General features: G+C 53.9%; 2 protein-coding genes and 1 long non-coding RNA gene across 6 annotated transcripts in view; 2 read left to right on the plus strand and 1 right to left on the minus strand.

Moving 5' to 3' along the window:
• Nucleotides 1–12,009, plus strand: part of HOXB3 (homeobox B3) — a 26,729-nt gene extending 14,720 nt beyond the window's left edge. The window contains exons 3-5 of one of the 4 annotated variants that reach the window (XM_042966302.1): nt 6,639–6,726; nt 9,708–10,309; nt 11,182–12,009. In XM_042966302.1, coding sequence (XP_042822236.1) covers nt 9,862–10,309; nt 11,182–12,008 — 1,275 coding nt within the window. In that variant the 5' untranslated portion in view covers nt 6,639–6,726; nt 9,708–9,861 and the 3' untranslated portion in view covers nt 12,009. The other 3 variants (XM_042966303.1, XR_006211105.1, XR_006211106.1) reach the window with 3 other exon arrangements.
• On the minus strand, nt 8,545–15,648 carry LOC102970615. Its single transcript, XR_006211107.1, has 3 exons — nt 15,506–15,648; nt 12,416–12,473; nt 8,545–9,239 (listed from the first exon to the last, which is right to left on the minus strand). It is a non-coding gene; the product is annotated as an uncharacterized LOC102970615 (long non-coding RNA).
• A 1,695-nt stretch (nt 15,649–17,343) lies between these two features.
• Nucleotides 17,344–19,500, plus strand: HOXB2 (homeobox B2). The gene is made up of 2 exons (XM_042966152.1): nt 17,344–17,725; nt 18,479–19,500. Exons 1-2 carry the CDS (start codon nt 17,344–17,346, stop codon nt 19,135–19,137), a joined length of 1,041 nt encoding a protein of 346 aa, XP_042822086.1. The 3' UTR covers nt 19,138–19,500.
• The last annotated feature ends 1,588 nt before the right edge of the window (nt 19,501–21,088 follow it).

The following is a 21,088-nucleotide window of genomic DNA, read 5'->3' on the forward strand; positions in this document are numbered from 1 at the left end:
GTTTCTGTGAGGGAGCGAGGCAAAGAATGGAACTTTCTTGGGGAGGGAGCAGAATCTGACTCTGAACCCTGCCGGTCATCTTGGGAATGCTGGTCTCCAAATGGTGGGGGCAGGGGGGGCATTTGGGGAGGCTGGTAGTTGTGTGGGCAGAGTTGGGGGTCGGGTGAGAAAGCCAGGCTGGTACAATGGGTGCATTGACTCCTGGTTAAAAATTGCCAGGTCAAAGCCTTCCCCTTCTAATTATACAAATTAATTATTTACTGCTCAGGTTGCTGTCCAAAAATAGCACTTTTGATTTGGTGATGAAGGTAGACAACCACCCCCCCCCTCCACGCACAACACACACACACAGAAAAGCGGTTAAAACCGTGCATGAGCCTCTGTGGGGGCAAGGACAACCAGGAGTGGGGTGGGGGCTGGGCAGTGGGGGTGTCCCATTTAAATCCCAAGAAGAAATATTCTGCTTTTGCCAGAGATGGTGCCCATTATTGTCTGAACTCAGTTTACTACTGCGCAATAATGGTCATTCGCTTTCACGTTAGCGCACAGAGAACCACAAGCTGTCAGTCCAAAAAAGGACCTTAGAGATCATTTAAACCCAATCCCTCCCCTCCACACATGTTCTCTAACTTTATAGAGGGGACACTGAGGCCCCAGGAGTTCACTGCTTCAGAGCACATAGCCAATCTGGAATGCCTAGAAGCCTAGCCTCCCAACTGCTACGCCTATGCCAAATTTTTAGACAAACCACTTCCTGGCTCTGAGCCTCAGTGTCCCTGTCTGTAACAGTAGCAGGGGTAGGACAGGACAGTGTCTGAGTTCTCCCTAGGTGTAACCTTGGGTAACTCTCTAGTGCTTGGGGTCCTGAGAGCATCTGGGTATAGAAGTTACTGCACACGCTTATTTGCAATATACAGGGAGTTTGTATTCACCCAGAGCAGTGGATAGTTACTCTGGCTCTAGGAAATCTATTAGAATCTGGACCATTCTTCCTCTTGAAGGTGTCTTTATTCTCAGCAGAGAAGCCCAGGCTGAGAGCAATAGAAACAGAAGGCAGTGGAGAGGGGCTGGCTAGCTGGGTTGGACTGGGATTGGCATTTGGGGGTGAGGGGCTAAGGAAGAGGAGGGTTCCCCTCACAGAGCAAGGCATTTTCCTTGACAGGCACCGGGCTGAGGCTGGAGCTGTTCAAATTTCAGCTTTTGAAATTCTTCCTACTCCAGCCCAAAGACTGAATTATGGTTTCAGAATTTAGATTCTGTAATGGTAGGCCACTGTCTGTCCCCCAGCCTCACTCTGACCCCAGGGCCTTTGAGCCCTCTCTTTTTGGGAGACACACACAGGGTGCCACAGCACTGTATCAGGTCTTCTCTCCGGGGCAGCCAAGACAGGAGGCTTATGAGGTGGATGAGCCCCTGCCCTATTCTTTTTTTTTTTTTAATTTTTAAAATGTTTTTATTTATTTTTGAGACAGAGAGAGACAGAGCATGAGCGGGGGAGGGGCAGAGAGAGAGGGAGACACAGAATCTGAAGCAGGCTCCAGGCCCTGAGCTGTCAGCACAGAGCCTGACACGCGGGGCTCGAACTCACGGACTGGACTGTGAGATCATGACCTGAGCTGAAGTCAGACGCTCAGTCGGATGCTCAACTGACTGAGCCACCCAGGCGCTCCACCCCCTGCCTTATTCTTGCTCTTGTCTTCATCTCTTTTCCCAACTGAAAGTAGATAATATTCAAAAGAGGAGAGGGCTTCTCAGAAGTTGCATAGTTGTGAGAGGGAGATTTCTTATAGGGTCAGGGATATGGGAGGCCAGCAGGGGACCAGAGGTTTCCAGACTGCCTTGGGAAGTGTGGCCAGGTACATGAGTTCTGATGGAGGAGTGAGAAGAGATGGGCAGAACTCTTTGGGGTTCTGGAAATCAGAAGCTCTGTTTTGAGAGGTGGGGGGCGGGGACTCAAAGGGCTGGCAGGTCCAGACTCTGGCCCTATCCTATTCTGACTCGGGGGGTTTATATTTGGAGGCAATTGGGAAGGCCTTCCGCTGATTGGTCATTAATCCGGTGAGTTATTGTCTGCTAAACAGAGGTCACAGGGAGAGAGACATCCAATCTGTCAGGAGAGACCTGCGCAGTCGCTGGCAGCAGGCTGGGCCCCTGTCCTCTCTTGCCTGCCTCTCCCTCCCTTCCCCAGCAGCCCACCTCCTCCCCAAGCTGTCCAAGATTCGCCCTTCTCCCTCTTGCCTTCTCCGGGCTGCCCACCTTTGTCTCGACACCCGCCAGCGTGGGGGGTTGCCAGGCCGGGACTGAGCTTCCAGATGCGGCGGGGACCCCGGATTCAGAACGGGTTCTTGAGCCCCCAGGGCGCCCGCCTGCCCCGGACTCCAGCCTCGGCCCCGCGGCACCTCCATCGGCTCCGTATGGTCAGCGCATTCAGGCGGCCTCCGTGGTCACCGGGACACTTTGCGAACCCACGTGGCTGCCCCCCCCCTTTTTTTCCTGCTTCCGCCTCGCGCCCCTACACTTTCGGGGCAGAGAGAACAGAGCTTGCCTTTTTCTTCTCCGACCTTACTCCGTCTTCTTTCAATCCCGGCTTCCGCTGAGCCGGGTCTACACTGGCCTCCGCGGAGGCACCGAATCTTCTCCTGCCCCGTTTCCCCTTTGTTTCCTCCCGCAAGGGCATCTTAGAGAGGTGGGGGTTGGGAATCCACAAACCAAGAGCCATCTTCATTAGCAATTTAATTTTACAACCGCCAGCTTTGAAATCTTTATTAATATTCAAGAAGAGATGGACATTCGGGTGTGTGTGTGTGTGTGTGTGTGTGTGTGTGTGTGTGTGAACTTCACACGAGTCCGCAGCGGCCACAAAGTTGGGACAGTGAAGCTGGAAGAGTGTGGGACCCGGAGCCCAGACAGGACCAGAAAGAAACAGATCTCAAATCGCTTGGCTCCCCGGCTCCCAGGTCCCCCGCTTCTCAGTGAGCCGGGGGTTGGTTGAGCTGGGGGCCAGATCCTTGGTCACCCCAAAGCTGAAACCAGAAATCGATTTTAAAGGAGCCAGCCATTTTGTCCTTATTGAGAGGAGAATTTTCGTTTGCTCTTTAATGGGTTTTATTGGGAGGGGGGAGAGAAAGAGACATGATCCCTCTAAGGCCTGGGAGGGTGGGCGCCAGGAATGGCTTAAAGAGGTTTAAAGTGCTCCTTGTCCCCTGATATTGAGTAGGGATTAGGAATGGAGGAGGGGAGTGATGTAGGGAGTGGAAGAGGAAACTATGCCCATGAAGGGGGCTCTTCTTTCTAATATTTACCTTTATTATTAATTTCTGCCTTTGTTAGATTATCATAAAATCTGTCCTCATCTTTTCTCGAGTTTTCCTTTTCAATTTCTCTCTCACACACGCACACGGTAAGTTGCCCAAGTTTCCCTTCTTGGGTCCAGGAAGAAACTGGTCACTCCTCTCTCTGGTCTGCCCCTAAATCACCACTGTGTTGTCAGGAGTGAGAAACTCCTCTCCCTGTCTTTTTCTAGACTCCGGTCTTCCCTCACACCCCTCTGATGTCTCCTACTCCGAGTCCCCTGGCCCAGCTCCTCACTGCCCTGCCTTTGCCCACCCAGCGGAATGGGTGCCGGCCAGGCTGCCTCTTTACCATCAGCCTCCCATCTCCCAGCCCCGATCAGATCAGGGGCAACCGGCCCGCCAGAAATCTCCAAGAAAGGAAGGAAAAAGGCAAGAAAGAAACCAAACTGGGATCTAATTGCCTCCCAAGCATTTCAAATGGACTTTGTTCTCCAGGTTTAATAAGAAGCCCCCACTCCATCTCTTACCGCATTTGGGGGGTGCGTGTCTTCTGAAAGTTTTCTCCAGGTTAGCTTTCTCCAGCCCCAGTCCTCTTTCTCGCCCCCATCCCACCGTGCCCCAGCTCCTTGTGCCACCAGAAGGGACCACAATGAGTTGAGGAGGCTCTGGGAGGGCTACTGTCTGGGGAAAGCATCGCAGCCCCAGTCTCACAGGCCCGCCTTGGGCTGGGTGCCCTCTAGGCTCTCTTTTATTCCTTGAGGCAAAGCTGTGCAGCCCCATAGCCACCAGGCTCTCCTCTTCTTTCAATTTTGCAATGACCTTCTCTAGCCAGTGGTAGCAACAGCTAGGAGAGCTGGAGGGTCTGAGGTCCATTTTCGACTTTTAATTTGGGGGAGTCAGAGAAAAGACCCAAAGGTGCTGGTTCCCTTAAGCCTCTGGAAGCCTCCCTGGGCTGAGTCCCCAACCCACCAGGCCCAAAGCTACATAGGTACCAACACTGTAGGCCCCTAACCAGGGTCTAGAAATCTCAGGACAGGCTCTGTGCAGCCACGTACACAGGCAGCCCTAATGGCTCTCTTTGAGGGTCCTGGCTTGAGCCGCAGCATCGGCTCTGGCTTGAGCATTTTCTTTTCTTGGTACTACTGATAAACAGAAAAATGGCCCCCACCCTTCATCCTCATGCACACCCCCCCCCTTCCTTCAGCCACCAGCTCTCTAGGCAGGTGGTAGTAGGGTCCTTGGGGCATCACAGTGGGAGGTTCTGCATGTGGCTCCTGTTGCTGGAGGGCAGGGAGGCCATGGGTCCCATCCACCCCGTTCAGCAAGGCCCCCCAAAACTGGCTGCTCCAGCCCATGAAAACTGACTTAGCAGGGCCGGAAGAGGTAGGAGCTGGAGGAGGCCCTGGGAGAATAGGACCCTTTCTCAGCCCAAAACAGAGCTTGTAAGTGGGGAGCAATATGGTGTGAGGGGAGCTTTGCCAGACACAGCCACCCTCTCCCGGAGGGGGACAATAGCTGGAACCATCTCTCACCTTTGTTCTCCCAGTCCCATCTCCTCTGGTGCGTCCAGATGGGAGAAGGCAAAAGCCAAGCATTCTAACCAGGAGGTCACAAGGTAGTGGCTGGCTCTGTCTACTCCAAGTTAAGAGAACAAGTTTTCCAAGCTGCCTTTGTAGAAACGAGAGACTCTCTGCGTTCTATTTCATCCCCTAAGTCCCGACTCAGCAGTTAGGCAGAGTTGCAAACACTCCTGCTTTGGGAAATGTCCTGGTCTTCTTTTTTGTCTCTTTCCTCCAGCGGGAATGGCTCTCCCCACCCCCGCCCCAAATCTGCAGACACCTACATTCTTGGCTCTTGTCTCCCTCCTACAGGCCTCCTTGCCTTTTCCTGCCCTTCTAAAACACACCCTAAGAAAAGTTTAGCTTTTGTAGTCTTCCTCATTTGTGCCAAGAGTCATAAATCTTGCAGAGCTAAGAGAAACAAACAGGTTTGTTCGGAACAATACTAATAACCACCCTTCTCTTCTGCCAGCGCATTTAAGATGAAGCCATTTTGGTAGTTCTTCTCACCTTCTCAGAAGTACAAATGTCCTTATCACCTCTTAGCCCCTTCTGCCTATCCCGAGGTGAGAATCTTAACAGAAACTTCTCTGTTAAGTTCTTACAGCCTCTCTATTGCCAGCCGTGTCTGGAGCTCGAGCTAAACAGAGTCCCCCTTTTGTCACCCTCTCCTCAACCCCCCTCCTGCTGCAAGATGGTCTGGATTTTTAAAATAATCACTCACCGCTTGTTGTCTGTTCTCAAAAAAGGGGGGGTGTTTTTTAAAAAACGTCTGGCTGTCCCCCTACCGGTTGGAAACTGGGCCTGGAGACTTGCAGGGAGAGAAGAGGAGTAGGGAGGGTGTGGGGGAAGAGAAGAGACAGACTGGGAGACTGGGGGGTGGGGGGAAGCCAGGGTGAGAGGGCGGGAGACCCAGCCACCAGTCCCAGAGGAGTGAAACTACTTTAAAAAAAAAAAAAAAAAAAGCCTTGGTGTTGCCATTGCCAATGAATGCAGAGAGGCACCCGGCACCCCCACCCCCAGACACCTTGGGTGCCTTTGACTAGGCCTCCCCACCTACTTCTCAGTTAGCATAATGGCTTATTAGTGGGGTGCGGGGCGGGAGGGGGGGGAGCTGTGAACTCCACCAGCTTTCCCTTGCCTGTGCTCTCCTCTTCCTCCCCCACCAAAATCTCAATTTAAAAATTTACCTGTTCTTTAAACAAACAAACAAACAAACAAACAAACAAGCATCTCTGCCTTCTTTCCTTTCTCACTTTTTTTTCCGGGGGGGGGGGGGCGTTAAAAAATTTCCCCCGCCCCCATCACCACCACCACCTTCCCTCCTTATCTGGCATCTAAGCTTACTAAAGGGGGAGTGGTGGGGGGTGTGTGTGAGCTTGTGTGTGTGTGTGTGAGTGTGTGTGTGAGTGTGTGTGTGTGTGGTTTTTTTTTTTTTTTTTTTTTTTTTTTCCCTGTGCAAAAGCAGAGGCCATTGTTACGGAGAGTAGGGCGTACCAGTCTTGTAGGGCAACCACACTGTGGCGGCTTGGCCAAGCCGGAGCCCGGAGCTGGATTCTCAGCGAGCTGAGCCGCTCCAGCACCTTTCGGTCTTCTTCTATTTTTTTCCCCCGCTCCCCCACCCCCCTCCCTCCTGCGCACCCCCGCTCCTAAGCCGAGTGAATTGAAGCGGACGCCGCGCGGCTCCACCGGCCGCTCTGCCCCTCGGGCTCCCCAGCCGGGGTGGCTACTGGGGGGGGGGGCGACGCAGCTTTAAACAGTGGTCTTTTTTTCCTTTGCCTTCAAGGAGGGGAGATTTCTCGCCTGCCGCTCGCGCTGGGGCTCGATGTGAATATATATTATGTCTGCCTGTTCTCCCCTCGTCGGTGGCTAAGGTAAGCTGGACTGAAATAGGCTATCAGTTTGTGAATGGCGGAGAGTATGTCTCAATGATTTATGGCCCATATGACTCCAATCTCGGTTCAAGAAGAGTTCACAAGCTTTAAGCTTCCTTCCACGCAGCGACTCTCCTCTCCTCTCCTCTCTCTCTCTCTCTCCCTCTCTCTCTCTCCCTCCCCCTCCCTCCCTCCCTCCCTCTCTCTCTCTCTCTCTCTCTCTCTCTCTCCCTCTCTCCCTCTCCCTTCTTGCTTCTCTCCTTTTCTCCTCTTTTTTCTTTCAGCAGCCAGAGCCAGAGCTGAATTTCCCCCCGGCTGCTAAGAAGAGCCTAAGCTTTCTCTCCTTTCCTTTCTTGTTCTTTTATTTTTCTTCCTTCCACTAATTTTTTTTTTTTTAAGTCCTGGAAGGTGGCCTATCCCCTCTCTCTGGGCTTCCCCAGCTATTGTTACTGTCCTCGGCTCTTTTCAGGGGTGTGCCTGGACAGGTGGGGTTCTTGGGGTGGCTCACCGCCCTCCTCCAACGAGACCCTGGGGGGAAGCCGGGAGCCACCGTCTCCCTCCCTCCCTCTCTCCCGAGAAGCCATATGGAGCCTGGATTTTTCCAACATGGAGGCAAGGGAAATAGACATGTTTGGCTTGGTAGAGCTGCTCCCCACCCCCTCTTCTCCTGGATCCCTAGATCTCAGATCCCCTCAGCACCTTCACCTCTTCTCACTGTCCCACCAGCCAGGCCTCTGCGCCCTCCGGTCGATCGGGCCTGGCAAAGTCCCAGAGCGGAGTTGCTAAGGCGCCTTTTAATTCGGTTACCTCCAGCGCCCAAACTTGCTGCCCTCCGCCCGGTGTGCTTGGAACCTGCCGCCGCTAGCCGTTGAGGCGTCCTGAACGCTTTCTCTTCGCCTCCTTGGGCCAGCATAGCTAGTCACCAGCCACCGCGGCAGCAGTGGCCGAGACAGCCCGGAGGCGGCAGCCAGGGGCTAGCTCCGTCCACAAACCTCCCGGCCCTTTCTCGCCGCCAGCGGAGTCTCCATTCTTTCCTGTTACGTCTCTGGCTTCTCCGCTTCCCACACTCGCCTGGCCTCTGTCCTGCGATGGTTTGCAGGTTTATTGCAGGGGGAACGACAGGAATTTCGGCCCCAGGCGTCTAGTCAGATTATTGCTTTATCATCATCATCACCATCATCATCATCATCATCATCATCATTACTGCTGTAACAATCATTTAGACTAAATAAAGCCAGGGCCCAGCCAGCCAACCCCTTCCAACGTTTTTATTTCATTCTCTTCTCTATTAATAACAAACTCAACTGATGCCTGTTAATTAATTCCCCCTTCATCCAGGGCTGCTCTGAAGCTAATTTTGGTTAAATCATCAGAGGCTAATGGTAATAATAATAAAGGGATTGGGTCAGCCTGGTCAATTGAACTCCAGTTCTCCTCCCTGGAAGGACCTGCTGTTTGCAGACCCATGTGTATTTCCCAGAAACAAATTCTTCCCAGAAACCAATCGGAACTCAGGGCTCCCCGGCTCCCTTTTGAATGTGTATCTGTGCCATTAAGAAGGGGATTTATGTGTGGGAGGGACTTCTTCACCTTCACTCCTTTTATTTTATTTGCCTATTTTTAGTTTTCTTTGGGGTTGAACAGCTGGGCTGAATGAGATTTAAGTAGTCTAAACTCACATGTCAGAAGAGAGGGTCACTCTGGAGGTTTTATGAAATGTGATGATGAGAAATTGGGGAAGACAGGGAGGAAAAAAAATGCAGTCAGAACTTTTAGAAGAAATATACAAAATCCTATGACAGCACGAACCTTTATTTTTTTTTCTGCACAGTTTTAAGCGTTTGCATTAAAATAATGATTTTTTTTTTTTTGCCTCAGAAAACTTCAGTAAACAAGGTACCCTGTTTCCAACCCAGAGAATAATATTGTTCTAATTGCTCTATGGACTTTTTTTCCTTTGGGAGAAGATGTCCTCAGTTAGGAAGTACTTTTGCGTCTCTTGGTAGTAAAGTCCAGCAGTTATCCAGTTTTTCTCTCTTCTTTTCTTCTTTTGGGGAAATCAAAGGACACAGACTGTCAAGGAAAGGGTGGGAAAAAATTAGGTCTGATGAAAAAAATGGAGTGGGGAAAGACCTGGGCCAAATGGTCACTGCACCAATCCGTCTGGCCAGGGAAATAGAAACAATCCTGCTCCATTTGGGGGCCCCATGGGGGCCGCTAGCTGCTAGCTGCTGGGTCCCAGACTTGGCTGAGCAAAGACTCAGACTGGAGGTGGTGGTTCCTCCAGGGCCAGGGAGGAGGCTCGGTTCTGCTGGCTCTGGAGGTTAAAAACGTTCAGGAAGTTTCTAGGTCAGGCTGTTGTTGTCTTCTTCGTGAGGTGGGTAGGGAAAGAGAGGATCCCTCGCAGGAGAAGGTTCCCTGCTCAACTTGCTTCCCCTTCCTGTCTCTTTTGGAGATCCTTGGGGTTTTTTTCTCCAGGCTAGACTCTGCTTGGGTGACAGACCTAGATGGACCTGGAGGGAGGCAAAGACAGCAGGCAGGAGGCCTCTCAGCTCACAGGAGGGTGTTGATGATGTTTTTATTTTGGAGTCTCCTAGTCCCCCCCCCCCTCCTTGAGCCACCCTATCCCAGAGTTAGTAGGGGGAGATAGGGAGAGGGAGGAGGAGAGGTCAGGGACTAGCTTGCAGGCAGGAAAGAAGCAATGGCCTTCCAGTAGTAAGATTGTATACCTAGGCAGTCCCCGAAGGAGTAGAATCCTTATTTTTGAAGTGGAAAAAAAAATTTTTTTTTTTTTTTAATTAAAGCACTGAAATAAGAAAAATCCATTTCAGGTCAGGAAAGTGGCCTCAGCATCTGCTTTGAAGATGTTGGGGTTGGGGAGAAGAAAAAACCCTATTGATGTCAGTTCCCTTTTCAGCTCCTAAGATGGATTCGAGCCCCAGTCCTCTTCTCCCCCTTGTGTCTCTTCTCTCACCCCACAGGTCAGCAGCTCCCAACGGACTCGGGAGGAGGGGGGCAGAAAGGGGAGGGGGGGGGGGTCCGGCGCCTCACGTGACCCCCGCGGGTGCCAATGTCCGGTCGTGAGGGTATCAGGCTCTTGCAAGTTGCCACCCACTGCCCGGGCCTCGCCCAGCGATGCAGAAAGCCACCTACTACGACAACGCCGCGGCAGCACTCTTCGGAGGCTACTCCTCGTACCCTGGCAGCAATGGCTTCGGCTACGAAGGTCCCCCCCAACCCCCCTTTCAGGCCGCCACGCACCTGGAGGGCGACTACCAGCGCTCGGCGTGCTCCTTGCAGTCCCTGGGCAACGCCGCCCCGCATGCCAAGAGCAAGGAGCTCAACGGCAGCTGCATGAGGCCCGGCCTGGCCCCCGAGCCCCTGCCCGCCCCGCCCGGCTCACCCCCGCCCAGCGCCGCACCTACCAGTACCACTAGCAACAGCAATAATGGGGGCGGGCCCAGCAAAACCGGCACCCCCAAGTGCGTTCCTGGCTCCAACTCCACCCTCACCAAACAGATATTCCCCTGGATGAAAGAGTCAAGGCAAACGTCCAAGCTGAAAAACAGCTCCCCCGGCACAGGTACCAGCTCTCTGCCTTCCTCGTCGTCAGCTTTTGTCCAGGCCAGGAATGTCACTGTTATTCTAGCACCCAGCCCCTAGGCGCCCAGGCGGCGGCCGGGGAACAATATCAGGTGGCGGCCCTGCAGCGGCGCTTTTCCCTTAGCCCCCACCACCTGATGACCCCTGACCCCGCCAACACCCTCTCCCTCCAGCCGCCCTTCACCTGAGCTGCCGAGAGCTCCAGAAGGCCAGGCGCTCGGACTCAGCCCTTTGCAAGGCCGCAGAGCCACGAGACGCTGCCAGTAGACGCAGAGTCGTCAACGATTGATTATTATTAAGTATGATTACTGTGGGTATTAATCACAATCGCTCGGGCCGCCCGGGGTCCCGGCCTCCAGGCAAGGCAGCCTCTTCGAGCCACACTTCCGCGCCCTGCCCCCGAATGTTCAGATTCCCCCAGGGGTTCTCCTCGGCCGCCCACCTAGTCCACAGGACCCCGGCAGGAAGTTTGTGTGTGTGTGTGTGTGTGGGGGGGGGGATGTCTTCCCAGAACCTGGAGTTGGTGATGGGGGAAGAAAGCGCGCGCGAGAAAACCCAGCTCTAAATAAATGGCCATGCGGCTCTGTCTGCGTGACATGATCAAATTTTCATAAGCTGGGGCAGCAAGAGGAGAACAGGTCTCTTAATAAATGCCACTATTATAGAGTGTCCGCTAATGCGACGGGCGTTGGGGGGGTGGTGAGGAGGAGGCGGGGACGAGAAGGGGAGGGCGGCGGGGGCTCCGAGTCCAGGCCTGGATTTATTAAGAAACCATGCATTCAATTTCGGCGTGTTCAGTAATTATCTTTTATTTCATTTTGTCCCCTTCCCACCCCTCCCCCTCGGATCCAGCGGAGGGCTGCGGCGGCGGCGGAGGCGGCGGCAGTGGTGGCGGCGGGGGCGGCGGCGGGGGAGGGGACAAGAGCCCCCCGGGGTCGGCGGCGTCCAAGCGCGCGCGGACGGCGTACACGAGCGCGCAGCTGGTGGAGCTGGAGAAGGAGTTCCACTTCAACCGCTACCTGTGCCGGCCGCGCCGCGTGGAGATGGCCAACCTGCTGAACCTCAGCGAGCGGCAGATCAAGATCTGGTTCCAGAACCGGCGCATGAAGTACAAGAAGGACCAGAAGGCCAAGGGCCTGGCCTCGTCGTCCGGGGGCCCCTCCCCTGCCGGCAGCCCCCCGCAACCCATGCAGTCCACGGCCGGCTTCATGAACGCCTTACACTCCATGACCCCCAGCTACGAGAGCCCGTCCCCGCCCGCCTTCGGCAAAGCCCACCAGAATGCCTACGCGCTGCCCTCCAACTACCAGCCCCCTCTCAAAGGCTGCGGCGCCCCGCAGAAGTACCCCCCGACTCCGGCGGCCGATTACGAGCCCCACGTCCTCCAAGCCAACGGGGGCGCCTATGGGACGCCCACCATGCAGGGCAGCCCCGTGTACGTGGGCGGGGGCGGCTACGCGGATCCGCTGCCGCCCCCTGCCGGCCCCTCCCTCTACGGCCTCAACCACCTTTCCCACCACCCCTCGGGGAACCTGGACTACAATGGGGCGCCCCCTATGGCCCCCAACCAGCACCACGGACCCTGCGATCCCCACCCTACCTACACAGACCTCTCCTCTCACCATGCGCCTCCTCCTCAGGGTAGAATCCAAGAAGCGCCCAAATTAACACACCTGTGATCGGAGAGGGGCGGGGGGGGGGGCGGCGGCGGCGGAGGGGTGAGGTCTTGGGGTGGGTGAGAGCTACGAGGGGCGCGCAGGCCGTGCGCTCTGAGGGGGCAGCCTGGAGGTCTGAAATAGGGAGGCAAGGAGGCGAGAGCCACACTTGCTGCTGGGAAGACCCGGGGCTGGAGCCCCTTCCCCTCCCCCTGGCCTGAGAAGTTGCTTTGTAAGGTCCTCCAGTCCTTGTTCGGTCCGCCTGCCAACCCACTGGAGAGAAATCCACAGCCGACTGTGGAGATGATCCCCTCAACCCTAGGCCTCCAGCAATACCCAGTTAGGAGATAGGGAAACAAGGCAGAGAAGCACATTTTAAAAAGCAGACAAGATGGCTAGGCCATCACCAACCAACCAACCAACTAACTTACCTTCCATCTCTGTGAGTACTTCCTCCAAATCTTGATTTTTTTTTTCCTTGCAGTTCTCCTTTAAAAAACAAACAAAAAAAGAGAGCCCATTTCAAAACCAAGGGCCCAAAGCACGCTCCCCTCCCACTTTCCTGAAGCCTCAAGTTTCCTCCCACCCATGTGAGGTTTCTGGGGGCGCTCCCTCCATTTTTAAGCCCCATAGTTTCTGCTTTAGGACATTAATGTCTACACCCCGCCCCCATCTATTACAGTTTTCAGAGGGCTCAGGGATGGCGAGAGATCCTGAAAGTCAGAGCTGTCTATATTATAAATATATATATTTTTTCTTTTATGGAACGCTGGGAGGTCAGAGCAGGCAAGGTGTCAGGACTGAAGCTTTGCCCATTCTGCTGTCTCCCACCTCAGCTCCAGGACCATCCCCCTCTCTCCACAGAAAGCAATCGGGCGACACGAGGTTCTACACTTTTCTTTTCTTCTGTTGCTCTCTTGACTTAACGTGAAAACAGGGTATATTTTAACAAACTGTCTGTCCCAGGCAGGGGCTGCAGCTGGGCCTGTGCGCCTCGCTCAGCCCCCTGTCAGGACACTTTTGTTGCACTTAGAGTTTACATTTTAATGGATATAAAAACAACTGTGAGAGATGCTTGGGTCTGCAGGAGTCCGGCATCGCTCAAAAAGTGTGTGTTCTAGTGAACATTTTCATATATATTTATTGGTTATAGCCTGTTAAAATATTTTCTTTTTTTTGTATTATTTATCCCCCCCTTACATTATGTATTTATATGAGGGAAAAAAATGACAAATTGTACTTTTTTAGTATTTACTTGTTATAAAGGACGTTGTGTTTCCTGTCATGTAAAACCAGCTATTTTAGTTATTATTGTACTCTAGAAAAGAGCTGTAGATTTATGTTAAACGCGTACTTATGAGCAATTGTAATTAGTTCTAAAAGGCATGAACTCAGCTCCCATTGTCATTGTATAGTCCCGAATTTGTAGAGTTAGAGTTAATTCCCTCTCGAAACTTTCTTTGTTCTTCCGTAGTTACTTTTTTCCTCACTTAAAAGGGTTGTCTGTCAAACAATTCTTGAATAAACTTTCTGTTATCAATTTTATCTTGTCCTGGTGGTCCAATTTACATAGCAGGGGGAGGCTGCTGGCTGCCAAACTTCCCCCAAGGAAAGAAGGACGTCGAAGACCCTATCTTGGCCTCTCAGTTTTTCTCATTGACCTTTTGTCCTCTCGTGCCTTTGGCCACAACTTCCCGGCCACACCTTCTACAACAACAACAACAACAACAACAACAACAACAACATCTGGCCGTTTACTGCTTCTTCCAAGGAACCTAAACTTCACGGTTCTCTTCCGGAGCTACAAAGAAGTCGTCACGTGACCCGAAGCCCAACCACCATTGGGTCTAAAATGAAAACAAAGGAAAATGATTAAAAAAAAAAAAAATCTGAGGCCTAGACTTCTCAGGTCAAACCTTAAAACTAAAGTGAAATTAAATCACTAAATAAAACTCGGGGCGGAGGCAGAGGAGGCGCTTTAGATTTTCCCTGCCAAGGAAAGGGGAGAGGGAGGAGGGAGGGCGAGGCGGTGGGATCCAAGCGTAAATAAAATGGTCCCCAGGCAAATGTGCAGCTCCGTTTCCACGATCCTTGGGAAAACTTCATTTCTTAGTCGTGGTTCCATAAAAGTTTTATCACATCGGAGCGAGGATAGAGAGGGTCTGTCAAAGATGAAATGTCACCGCCGCGTCGCTGGAGCCGATAAGAGCGAAGAGACAGGGCGGCTGAAATATGGAGCTAATTCGTTGAAAGAGAAGCGATGGCTGCTTGCTGAAGAGATGCATAATTCTAATTGTAAGCGATGCGCCCGCATTGCTTAATTAGGAGCATATATTTGGTGGTAGTGGGGTGGGGGGGGGGCAGTGTCAGTGAGAATCGTTCCAGGCCCTCAGCCTTAAAGCGAGGGCTGATTTTCATTTTTATGTTGCATCCTGGCAGTCCAAGGTTAGTAATTACAGTCTTTATGCAACAATAAATAACAATAAAAAAGCAACCTGAATTCTACCCCCCCCCCTCACCAAGTAGGGTTTTAACTGGACTCGGCTCATCCAAGCAGCAAGCAATTTAGCATCGGGTCAGGCTATAATTTAAAGGCATAAGAGCGTGCAAAGTTTGATTGGGATCAAATAACGCTCAAGGGTTTTTCTTTCTTTCTGTCTTTCTCTCTTCCTCTTCCCTGAATAACATTTTCTGAATGATGTAACTAGACGGAGCGCCATGTTTGGCTCTGGGGGTGGAGTGGATTGATTATTTATCTAGCACGAGAGAGGCAGGCCAAGAGAAGGAATTGAGCTTGAGTTTGAAAAACAGAGCTTTGGCCTGAAGCTGGAATTGCAAACGAAAAAGAAGGGCCCACTTGGCTTTGGTGTCCTCCGCCCTTCTTTCTGCGGGCTTCCAGGCTCTAGCTAAGCAGCCAAAGTCGTGGGGGAAAATATCTGCGCTGTAAGATTCACAGCGTAACAGGAGGCGGGGAAGCGGTGTCTCTGGGAAGGAGGGCTCTCTTGGCCCCTTTTAACACCCAACTTCTCTGCTGTTCTCTAATCTGGCCATAAAATCTGTCAGCAGGGTTAAAGAGAGCCGTATTTCCTGCAGGGACAGTCTCGGCCTGAGTTGATGCGGAGAGAAGCGCTCTACCCTGCAGCCAGCTGGAGAGGCTGCGGAGAAACTTCCAGGGCTTCTCAAGGGGGTGAATGGAGGGAGCACCCTCTTTCAGGCCTCCCTGCACAACTTCCAGACAACTACTCTTCGGATTCTTCTGTGCCCACCTCCCCTCCCCCGCCCCATCCGCACCCCCCCCCCAAATGGCGAAAAGTGCCTTCTTTGGAGTGGAGTTGGACACAACGGTCTCTGGCCAGTTTGCCCAGTTCAGAGCAGCTCCTTCTGTTCTGCGCCCTCCGCAGCGGTCCACCTCCCGTCCCTGCAGCCCCCACCTACAAATCCCCTTTCTCTCTCCTGGCTCTCCTCTGGCCTTCTCGGTCCTTTTTAAATACTCACCGCCACCCACGCGGATGAATACTCACCGCCACCCACGCGGCTGTTACATTGACAGAAAGTTTCTAGTTCCAGCTCCCGGCTGAGTTGCCATTTCTCTGCTAACCAGCCTTCTCCTCCTTGCTGGGCAGCCGAGAGGAGGAGGGGGAGGGGAGGCCAGAGCCGTGGGAGTTCTCCACACAAACTTTCCACCCAACTCAGCGTCCTTCCCTCTGTCCCCATTGCCCATCTGTTTCCCTGCTCTCCCAGAATCACCTTTCTCTTTTGCTATCACCCCCACCCCCAGGCCTTTTAAAGGGATGTGGAATTTCGGCTGTTCCCTCGGCTTTCCCAAAGAGCCAAATTCTTTGATGCCATCGGAGGGAGCTGTCAGGGGGCTAAGATTGATCGCCTCATGTCCTCTCGGTCCCTCTGACCCACTTATTTAAAAATCTTCCCCCAGATCGACTTTTCATTTTCTGCTTTGAGATCTAGTTTCCCACCAATTGCTCCGGGGTGGGGGGTGGGGCGAGTCTTGTGTCCCCTCTCTCCAGTACATTACAATACTCTCTAAAGTTCAGACTGTCTTGATCCCCTCAAAATAAAATTAAAAAAAAAAATCCTCCCCTGCCCCCTAAATGGAATATAATCTCAGTAGTCATTGTTGCCACCCTCTCCGTGCTCAGAGAATTCTTTCTTGCCAGGGATGATGATGATGATTAAAACTAGCACACTGGCAAAAATAGGAAGGGGGATTCTCTTTGTCCTGGGCGGGGATTCCTCCCCCCAAACATTGGCCTGAGGTTTGAGAGTGCTCTAAGTTAAATCTCCTACTACCTTGGTTCTTGTTCATGTCCCTGGATATAGATACAGACACAGGCTTGAGGCTTGAGGGAGAGCATAGGCACCTTACACCCTGGCTGTTGTGGGGTCCTGAAAAGGAGTGAGATGGCTCCAGGTGAGGAAGGCAGGTGGACAAGTGCTGCAAACACTGGGCAGAGAAGGGAACTGAGACCACACAGCTTTGGCTGCCAGAGGCCCCAAAGAGCCCCTCACCATCTATCTCACTCCTCTGTGTCAGCCTGGGAGTGTCTGTCGATTTTCTAAGATTTATCTGTTGCTTTTGGGGGGGGTGGGATGGGGATGGAGGTGCTGATGATTGTAAATCTCTCCTCTTCCTTTTTGCACCTTAACACTGACCTTTCCCAAAGGGTGGAAGTCTCTTTCTACTATCTTTTTCTTTCACTTTGAGATCCTTACTCAGCTTTCTTTCTTTCTTCTTCTTTTTTTTTTAATGGGGGGAGAGTGGGGAAGATCATATGGCTGGCATTATAAAGAAAGCACTAATGTATTCTATCAAAAATATTTGGAAGAGAGGAAGACTTCTCCCTTAGATTCCCTTGTTTTCCACCTTTTGGAGCCTCCCATCTTCTGAAGGGGGTGAGAGAAAGGTTCCTCTAGCTTTTCTGGAGAAAGGGAAGCACTGGGGAGAGGGAGTGTAGGACTGGGGGCTCACGGTGTCCAGGTCGTGGTTCTCCAGAGTTTTTGAATCAATTAAAGCAAATAATGCTCTCTGTTTTCCACCAGGCCCAGACAAGCGATTGGCCGAGGCCAGTCCCGTGACCATGAATTCCCTGCAATTTCGCCGGAGTCCTGGGTTTAATAGAGAGAGTCCCCATACGCTTGTATTTATCAGCAATATACAATTATAAAGGCCCAAAATAAAAATAAAAAAAAAAAACAAAAACAGAGAGAGAGAAAGAGCGAAATCTCCCCCTCCCAAAATCGCTCCATCACATAAACCTGGGGGGGGCAGGAGGGGGGGTCCCTTCCGATCCTCCCTCCTGACGCCCCCCCCAGCAGGCCCCCTCCCCCACCATTGAAAGCCATGAATTTTGAATTTGAGAGGGAGATTGGGTTTATAAACAGCCAGCCATCGCTCGCCGAGTGTCTGACTTCCTTCCCCGCTGTCTTGGAGACATTTCAAACTTCATCAATCAAGGAGTCGACATTAATTCCTCCTCCTCCTCCTTTCGAGCAAACCTTCCCCAGCCTCCAGCCCGGCGCCTCCACCCTTCAGAGACCCAGGAGCCAAAAGCGAGGCGAAGATGGGCCCGCTCTGCCGCCGCCGCCGCCGCTCCCCGCCGCCCCCTTGGTCCCCGAGTTCCCCTGGATGAAAGAGAAGAAATCCGCCAAGAAACCCAGCCAATCCGCCTTGTCTCCTCCAGCCGCCTCCTCCGTTTCGGCCTCCGGGGTCGGATCGCCAGCAGGTCGGTTAGCGGGGTAGGGGTGGGGTGAGGGGCAGCTAGAAGAGAGGGGGAGAAAGAGCGATGGGGGAGGTAAAAAAGGGTGTCGAGCCTGTTGGGGATCCTTGCCCCGTCTAGTCCAGGGATGAACAAGAAAAATATACCGCTGGGGTTCAGGCCTGGTTTTTTCTTTTTCTTTCTTTCTTTCTTAACACTATAGCAGATTTTGGAGGCTGGTTGGGGAAGAGCCTTTTCTCTGTTGGAAAAAGGATTTGATTTAGCTTTTCACCTTTATCTGTACGGAGGAATCAAAGTGGTGTTGGGGATTGAACCTGGGCGCAGGAAAAGATTCAGTCCCATTTCTCCCTGCTCTCAAAGAGGGGAATTTGGAAGCTAGGGCGGACAGGAGGTGAGGAATAATCTTTCTTACTGAACCCCCCTCTCTCTGGGTTAAGCTCGAAAATGCCGAATTGAGGGCTCCACGCCAATGATTCGGGATGGAGCCTCTGAGGTTCTGGGGGCAAAAGGCAGCCGCTCCCTACCCCCTGCGTGGCCCGTGGGCGGCTCTCTGAATGCTGTGCCCTGACCCCCGCAGGGTCTGCGGGCGAGAGGGGGACGGGAAAAGCCGTGAGAGCGGGCCGCTTCGGTAGGCGGGAAGGGGGGGGGGGTTGTGCTGCTGATACTGTTTTTGGCGGCTGGGGTGGTCTTCACCTAAGCTGAATGAGGTCGAGCAGGGGACACCGCCCGCTTTTGACACCCAGCCCTCTTTCCCTGCAGATGGTCCGGGACTGCCGGAGGCCGCCGGCAGCGGGGCGCGCAGGCTGCGCACTGCTTACACCAACACGCAACTGCTGGAGTTGGAGAAGGAATTCCACTTTAACAAGTACTTGTGCCGGCCGCGCCGCGTGGAGATCGCGGCCTTGCTGGACCTCACCGAGAGGCAAGTCAAGGTGTGGTTCCAGAACCGGCGCATGAAGCACAAGCGGCAGACGCAGCACCGCGAGCCGCCCGACGGGGAGCCGGCCTGCCCAGGCGCCCTGGAGGACGCCGGCGAGCCAGCCGACGAGCCCGCGGCCAGCCCTGGCCGCCCCTCCGCCTCCCGGCCGGCGCGGGAAGCCTGCTGTCACCCGCCCGAGGTCGCGCCGGCCCTCCCGGGCGCCCAGGGCCCCCAGCCTTTGACCGCTCACGTGGGGGGTAGTTTGCGCGCGGCCGCCAGGCTGGAGCCCGAGCCGTTGCCCGAAGACGCCTTCCCCGAGCGGCAGGATTCGCCTTTCCTGCCCGATCTCGACTTCTTCGCGGCCGACTCCTGTCTCCAGCTGTCCGGAGGCCTGTCCGCCAGCCTGCAGGGCTCGCTCGACAGCCCGGTTCCCTTTTCCGAGGAAGAGCTGGATTTCTTCACCAGCACCCTCTGTGCCATCGACCTGCAGTTCCCCTAACCTGTTTCCTCCCCCCCGGCCGCTTCGACCCCCGTCCCCTCGTCCCGTCTGCTGGAAAACCCGAGGACCCCCCTCCCCCAAGTCGCTTAGACTTCTTTCTGTGTTTTGCTAAAATTCAGGTATTACTGAATTCGTGTTTAATCCATTTCCTTTCGTTCCTCTCTAAAATATTGGGCACTCGGGCGTCTTTTTAAAACACACAAATTCCGTTCGGTAGACTCCTTCCAACGAAATCTCAGGAATAATTAAACTCTTGGGGGGGGGGCTTTCTTAAAAAGGAACTAGAGGATCTTGTTTTCCTCTCTCTCTTTTTAAGTTTTAGACCCGTAGATTATTTATTGAAATTCTTTAATAATAGGAAAAGGGGAAAGTATTTATTGTACATTATTTTCATAGATTAAATAAATGTCTTTATAATACGAAAACGAGTGTTTGTGTTGGAACCCCAGCCCCTTGCCCCGCACCTCCCTAGGCCTGCCCTCATTCCCTCGGGACCCGCGCGAGGCTGCCCGACCCCGAGTCGGCTAAGTCCGGGTGGTACAAAAGCGACCCTACTTGGCCACCGCTTCTCGACCTCGCAGCTCGAGAGGAGTCGGGAGCTTGCTGGAATTCTGTCACCTGCACACCCTCCAACAGATGGCCTTGGGTCCCGCGTCGGTGTTCCCGGGGCTCTGCTTAGAGATCTAGGTGGGCGGGTGGAGGGAGAGGAGGCCTCGGGGACGCGACCGGGGGGGTCGTAGCAGGGGGCGCAGAGGTTTAGCCGGAGCGGGAGGGCTCCTAGGGTTTCCCAAGCTTCTGGCTTCAGTGCCCCCAAGCCGGGTGGAAAGGCTTTTTCGGGAACACAAGAAGCCTGGGGACGCGAGGCCGGGGGTCGTGGGCCGAGTGGCGTGGGGGTTGGGGGGTGTTCTCGGGAAGCAGGTTTCCAAGCGGGCCAGAAAGGAGGCTCGCGGAAAAATGGAGCGAGGCCCGGACCCCAGTGCTCCTCGGTGCCCGCAGCCACTCTAGGGCTTCGGGGTCGGGAGGGCGTCCGAGGAGCGGCGGGGCCGCCAGCCCGGGGAGGCCCGCGCCGCCTCTGCAGGCGCTAGGCCTCCGGGGGCGGGAAGGAGGAGCGAGGAGAGCTGGAGGGAGACAGGACAGCCGCGAAGATGCTCAAAATGGCGCTGGGGCCGGGCTGCAGGGAGGGCGCGGGGAGAGTCGGTGGCCGCCATGACAGCCGCTTCGGGGCTCTGTCCCCGCGCCCGCCTTCTCCTTTCTGGACCTTCCAGGCCCCCGTGAGGAAAGGGAGCCAGGAACCTCCTTTTCGTTTTTGTGTTATTAAAAAAAAAAAAAAAAAAAAAAAAAAAAAAAAAGAGGCCAGCGGAGGCAGAGGACGCGCGGGGGACGTGGAGTGCGCGCGGGGTGGGCGGCGCAGGGGTGAGCCGCGCAGGGGCGAGCGGCGGGTCTGCAGGCCCGGGTCGGCCTCGCGGGGTCTGACTGTGCACCCTTGGCTCTGGGATCTGAAGCCCGGCCGCCGCTTCCTCCAGATGCAGGCCTACCTGTCTTACCGACAGCTTCATTTGCCATCTCAGCTCTGTCTCCTATCCCCCACCGCACCCGGCCCGGCTGCTTGCAAACCCGGCGAGCAGGGAAGCCAGGATCGATCTCCCCCATCTGCCTCCTGGTTCGTTCGGGGAACGCGGAGATTTAAAGGGCCCTGGAAAGCCATCCATCCTTCTTAGGTTTACTTAATATTTCTCTGGCTCAGAAACAGACACCGCAGGGCTACCTCCCCAGCAGATGCTGCCATTCTCGAAAAGCAGTTTATTTCCTGGGCCTCCCAGACTTTCCCCTGGACCAGCAGGACGGGGACTTGGAGTACCAGGCACGGGGAGGCAACAACTGTCAGGAAAAGCCAGGAGCCAACACAGGTCGTGACACATAGGACTAGACAGGCTCTCGCATATTTTTTTAA

Source organism: Panthera tigris, chromosome E1 (assembly GCF_018350195.1).
Source record: "Panthera tigris isolate Pti1 chromosome E1, P.tigris_Pti1_mat1.1, whole genome shotgun sequence".
NCBI classification, from domain to species: Eukaryota; Metazoa; Chordata; class Mammalia; order Carnivora; family Felidae; genus Panthera; species Panthera tigris.